The 5,901-nt window shown below is 61.5% G+C and overlaps 1 protein-coding gene across 1 annotated transcript in view; it reads left to right on the top strand.

The window, feature by feature from the left end:
• Window positions 1–5,901, top strand: part of NRXN2 (neurexin 2) — a 90,935-nt gene that overhangs the window by 37,107 nt on the left and 47,927 nt on the right. Inside the window, exons 7-9 of the mRNA XM_005864447.2 lie at window positions 1,977–2,138; window positions 2,784–3,228; window positions 5,799–5,897. Coding sequence (XP_005864509.2) covers window positions 1,977–2,138; window positions 2,784–3,228; window positions 5,799–5,897 — 706 coding nt within the window. The remainder of the gene's footprint in view (window positions 1–1,976; window positions 2,139–2,783; window positions 3,229–5,798; window positions 5,898–5,901) is intronic.

Genomic DNA, 5,901 nt, shown 5'->3' with positions numbered 1-5,901 from the left:
AGAGAGAAACATCAATGATGAGAGAGAATCATTGATCGGCTGCCTCCTGCACGGAGCCCGCAACCCGGCCATGTGCCCTGACAGGGGATTGAACCGTGACCTCCTAGGTTCATAGGTCAGTCACTGAGCTACACCGGCTGGGCCGGGTGCCCGTCTTCAGGAGCTGACTGTCTATTTGGGGTGACCAGGTGTAGGCTCAGGAACTAGTTAGTGGCCCGGTTCCGAAGTGCAGGTGGAGGGCGGGAGGGAACAGAGTTTGTCCCAGGGAGACCCCTGCACCTGCCACCCCGCCCTGTCTTTCCCACCCTTTCAGCCCAGTCCCCCCCCTCCCCTCCCTCCAGCCCCTCTGCCCGGTCTAACCTTGTCTGCATGTTTTTGTGACTAATACTTGGACCCTTCCCTTTTCCACCCAGACCCCCACTTCCCAGCCTCGGGTGGGATGGAGGGAAGAAGAAATAAACAATAATGACCAGCGCTCCCCTCCAAACAAGACCCAAAATCTTTCACACCTCCCCTCCCACAAAGATACCCCTTATCGTCTGCCCTTGAACCTAGTTCCTCCAGCACAAGATTTGATGGTTCCCAGGAGGGTGCCCCTGTGCCCTGGTTTTGCTCAGCCCCCCCCACACTGGAGGGCTCCAGCTCAGCAGGAGGGGTCCGGGGGTCCTGTGGGGTAGTTCCCCTTGCTCCCTTCTGCTCATGTCCCTTAGGAGTTCCTAACACCACGCCTGCCCCACGACCATGGACTCTGGAGACCAGTCCCTGGAAGGTGGCTGGTGGCCTGTGCAGGTGGACTGGTGCAGGTGGGACCGGAAGGCCCCAATCTCCAGACTTTGCTGGAAAAGGGGGTGCTGAAGCACTTTAGGGGAGTGGGAAGTGGGGTGACTGCCCGCATTTCCCAGCTGACAGTCCTAAACCACAGCCTTCCTGGAGTGGGGGACGGGGGTGGGGGGGTCTCGTGGTCCCACAGACCTCGACTCTGCCCTACGGACTTTCCAGGGGCCAAGTTCGACATTGGCCTGGGGAGGGGGTCGTCTGAGAGTTCCCTGCATTGCCACCCCCCCAAGGTCACTGCCTTCCCCGGCCACGGCTGCCCCTTCTCACCTCCTTGGAGCACCAGGCGCTCCCCATCCTTGAGTTTCTGCCTGACTTTCCAGCCCACGGCCAAGGTATCCTGAGGTTAGCCCTGTCCCCCTCTGCTCTCTAACCCGGCCCGGCTCCCTAGAGTGTGATGGTGGCATCAGTGGGGAAGGCGAAGAGAGAAAGGCAGGCTGATGAGTAGGTGCAGTACCACCCTCTCCTTGGGAGACAGGGTGACCCGAGTAGAGGGATCTGGGCGTAAAGAGACTCAGGAAAGGGGCGTAGTGGGCATCGGCCCTGAAGGATGCTCTGCCCCCTCCTTCTCCCCACCCCCCGAGGCTCCAAGGCTCCAGGAATATCTCCTAGTTCCTCACGCCCTTGCTCGCTGCCACCGCCCTACTGGCTGGGGCTGGAAGACCCCTCAGCGCCCTGAGGGGGAGCTGCAGGGGAGTTGGAGCCACCAAGAAGGTGCGGGGGACTGGGTCCCTGCCAATCGCATGCAGGTCTAGAGAGCACCTTCAGGAGGAGGGGCATGAGGGTGCCCTTCACATCCCCCATCCTGGGGCCCTGACCTGGGGTTCCCACTTCCATTCGGAGCCACTTCCAGGAACTGGTTCTGGGGGAGCGCTCCGTTACCCTCAGGCCTCTGCCTGCTGAGCTGGGCGTGGGGCAGGCCTGAGCCCACCCTGAGACCATCCAATCTTGTGCTGCCTCCTTCTCCCCCTCTCCCCGCTCCCCCCACTGTTCCTCCTCCGAGACAAGCAGACATAAAAATGGGGGGTCCGGCCCCCTCCCCCATGCCCCCTGGCCCCTCGCTTGCCCAGCCCTCGACTCTCCCCAGGGAGTTGATGCCGGTTGTCTCCTTGTCTCTCCCCCTCCCGCCCTGGGCTGGGCAGGTGACCATATCGGTGGACGGGATCCTGACCACCACAGGCTACACGCAGGAGGACTACACCATGCTGGGCTCCGACGACTTCTTCTACATCGGGGGCAGCCCCAACACCGCGGACCTGCCGGGCTCGCCCGTCAGCAACAACTTCATGGGCTGCCTCAAGGACGTGAGTAGGGCCGGGGGAGGGCTGCGCGGCCCCGAACGCTCGCCGCCTCAGCGTGATGTGGTCTGCACGGGCCAGCCGCCAGGCCTCTGTGCTTCTGGTCTTTTTCAAAACCTGAGGCCATTGGCTCCGTCCAGAGGCTTCTCTCTCACGGCCTTGGCCTCGGAAGCCCCGGCCTCTCAGGGGACCCTCGAGGCAGCTGCTGGATGTGAAGACTCAGCCCCTGTGGCTGGGTCCCAGCTCTTCTGCTCTCTGCTCTGTGACCGTGGCCAAGTCCCCTGACCTGGCCTACTCTTCGTTTGCTCATTTGTAAAACGAGCACCTACTCCTTAAGGGGGGTGTGAGGAGCAGAGGGGAGTGCAGACGAAAAGGCTTGGAGAACTGGGAAATGTCAACCAGGTGTGGCCCTGACTGGCTGTTGTGACGAACGGGCGTCATTGTAGAGCTGGGCAGGAAGGCAGGACCGAGAGTCGGGGGCAGGGGAGTGGCTTGTTCACAGCCTCTGTGTGTGGTTCTAGAACAAAGGCCACGCCAGTGGTCTGGTGGAGCGGAGCAGGGCCCCCAGGGCTGGGTGGCGGGGCCCACGGTGCTGGGCAGGAGGGCCAGGCCCCAGCGGCTCCCTGTCTCCTTCCCTGCCCCTCCCTGCAGGTGGTCTACAAGAATAATGACTTCAAGCTGGAGCTGTCCCGCCTGGCAAAGGAAGGGGACCCCAAGATGAAGCTACAGGGGGACCTGTCATTTCGCTGTGAAGATGTGGCTGCCCTGGACCCCGTGACCTTTGAGAGTCCCGAGGCCTTCGTGGCGCTGCCCCGCTGGAGCGCCAAACGCACTGGCTCCATCTCCCTAGACTTCCGCACCACGGAGCCCAATGGGCTGCTGCTCTTCAGCCAGGGCCGGCGGGCCGGGGCCGGGGCTGGGGCCGGCAGCCTCGGCGCTGCCCAGCGGGCCGACTACTTCGCCATGGAGCTGTTGGACGGCTACCTCTACCTCCTGCTGGACATGGGCTCCGGAGGCATCAAGCTGCGGGCGTCCAGCCGCAAGGTCAACGACGGCGAGTGGTGCCACGTGGACTTCCAGAGGGACGGGCGCAAAGGTCGGGAGCCCTCTGGCCCCTTCTCCCTCCCTGGCCGCTCCTGGTCCCGGCCCTGACATCCTCCCAGGCGTCTTCTGTCCTACAGTTTCCTGAACTCCTCCTGCGTTTCCCCCCACTGGCCTCCCTGCCCTGCACTGTCACTCCTGTCCTGGGGGGGGGGGGCGTGGTGGAGACCTGGGGTCACACCTCCGCCCTTTCACTTACTGTGTGGGTAACGTTAGGCCCATCACTCAACCCCTGAAGCCTCAGTTTCCTCATCTACGAAAGGCGTCCCTGCATCGGGGTCATCGAGAGGGGAAAATGAGAGGGCACTGTAAAGGCCTTAGCACAGGGTCCCCCACAGAGTGAATATCTCACTCCCCTAAAAAAACTATTCCCAGCCGTGCCTGCCTCTGTCTATATCCATCCGACTTTCTTTTATTAATTCGCTTTAGAAATATGTACTGAGCACAGCAGCAGCTGCTATGCTGGGCGCTGTCCAAGGTGCTGGAGCAGAGGGCGCATGAGCTAAAGTCTTTGCTGTCACAGAGCTGTTCTGGGGGGTCAGGGGGGTGGGGGGAGCTGACGGTGGCCCCAGTGAGGACCCAGCACAGTGAAGCAGCAGAGCAGAGAGTGCTGAGGGCAGGCAGGTGCTGTCTGGAACCTCCGGCTGCTTTGAGCCACCCTCTCCTCCACTCGTCCCTCAGTCCCCCTTGCCCACCCTCTTCTTGTCTTCGGCCTAATTCATCTTGTCGAACGTGAGAGAATTATCTGGGAAAGAGAGCTGATGTTCGTGAGAGCGGACATATTATCCAGTGTAAGCTCCCATTCGCTCCAGCTAAGGTGTCGCGCTCCCCGCTGTCACCGCGCTGGGCTGTGCGTCTCCGTGAAGTGACGGGGCTGCCATGGCTCCCAGAAGTGTCTGCTTTTCATGGGCTGTTAGCTGTGTCTGCCTCTCCCTTCCTCGGGGCAAGGCTGCCTTCCCCGGGCTTCATGGTCAGTGGGCCCACCCCCTTGTTTTGTCTCACGAGGCCCCATGGGGTCTCCCCGGCTCCTGGTGTCCACACAGGTGGGCAGTAGCCCTTGAGGTTGGAAAGCTGCCTGGACTCCCGGCCTCCTGCTTGCCTTGGCCTCCAGGAAGTGGTCTCCGTGGCCTCACACAGAACTCAGAGCCCACCCACGCGGTCTGGCTGGCCCCGGGGCCACTGCCTTGACCAGCTCTGGCCATGCTCAGTGGCCCACGTCCATCCCTGCACACAGCACGCATGCTTGAGCGGTCATTCCAGCAAAGCCCTCTGACCTTCCCCTGGTTTCAGAAAAATTGTAAATTATACGTAACCTAAAAGTTGCCATTTTAAGTGTACAGTTTAGTGGCGTTGGGTGCATTCCCATCACTGTCACCACCACCCCATCCATCTGCAGACCGCTTTCCTTTTCCCAAACTTAACGTCCGTCCCCATTAAGCAGTAACTCCTCCCCACCCCCCCGGGCCCCTGGCAGCTGGCATTCTGCTTTCTGCCCCTATGAATGTGACTACTCCAGGGGCTCCTACAGCTGGAATATGCAGCCCTTGTCCCTTTGGGTCTGCCTCGTGTCACTCAGCAGACTAGTTTCAAGGTTCCTCCACGCTGTAGCGTGTGGCATCATTTCTTCTTACGGCGGAATGATATTCCATTGCATGTTACATGTCACACCTGTTGATGAAGGTTTGGGTCATTCCCTTTCCATGTTTAGGGCGACCTGGGGGCCAGGCCTATACTCGGTTTAATTTCCTCTTGCTCGGTGGCCGCTTTGACGCTCCTACCTGAGCCGAATCTCCCCTAGGATAACCGGTCTCCCTTCCAAAGCACTTACAATTCAGAAGCTCCACACCGGCGCCCTCTCCTGGCTGCCAGCTGGCCTTGCAGGCCCCAGGAGCTGACCTGCCGGACCATCTTGTCCCCCACCAGGTGCTCCCCTGCCGGCCCATCTTGTCCCCCAGCCACAGAAGGGCTCCCGGCTGGGGTGGAGGAGGCTGCCCTGGGGGGGCGGGGGTACTTTGGCTCTGCGCCTCCCCTGCCGTGGTGCTTCAGGCACGTTCCCAGTTTCTCTGAGGCCTGCCTGCCATTTCCAAGTGGGGTCGTGAGGACCACCTTCACGGGGGACTGTGAGACTAAGTGATATAACATGTAAAGTGCTAAGGGCCTGGCATGTGGTCACAAACGCTCAGTAGATGTTAGTGGGGGAACCTTAGATGCAAGCCTTTCAGCCTCCTCAGGGGTCTGTGCCTCTAGTTCCTGGTTTAAGGGACTGGGGGGGGGCGGGGGGAATGACCCGTGAATGATCCAGCCCTTTTGGGGTGTGTCCACCTCCAGTGCATCTTCCAAAGACCCGCTCAGGTGGGGAGGGAGGAGTCTGGACCTCACACTGCAGCTGGGCTGGGGGGGACCTTTGTCAGGCAGTGTCTGAGCAGGCGAGCGAGGCTCAGCTTCCCCCCAGGGCTGCTGCAGGGGTGGGTGGGAGGCCCGGCTGCCAGGCCGTCACCCTCTCTGGCCTGTGGCACCTCTCCGTCCCGGCTGCCCCGCTGAGGCTCACTGTTTGGTGACCCCTAGGCTCCATCTCGGTGAACAGCCGCAGCACCCCGTTCCTGGCCACGGGGGAGAGTGAGATTCTGGACCTGGAGAGCGAGCTGTACCTGGGCGGTCTCCCTGAGGG

This window comes from Myotis brandtii, unplaced genomic scaffold, assembly GCF_000412655.1.
Source record: "Myotis brandtii unplaced genomic scaffold, ASM41265v1 scaffold187, whole genome shotgun sequence".
NCBI classification, from domain to species: domain Eukaryota; kingdom Metazoa; phylum Chordata; class Mammalia; order Chiroptera; family Vespertilionidae; genus Myotis; species Myotis brandtii.
This window is presented reverse-complemented; position numbering and strand designations above follow the sequence as displayed.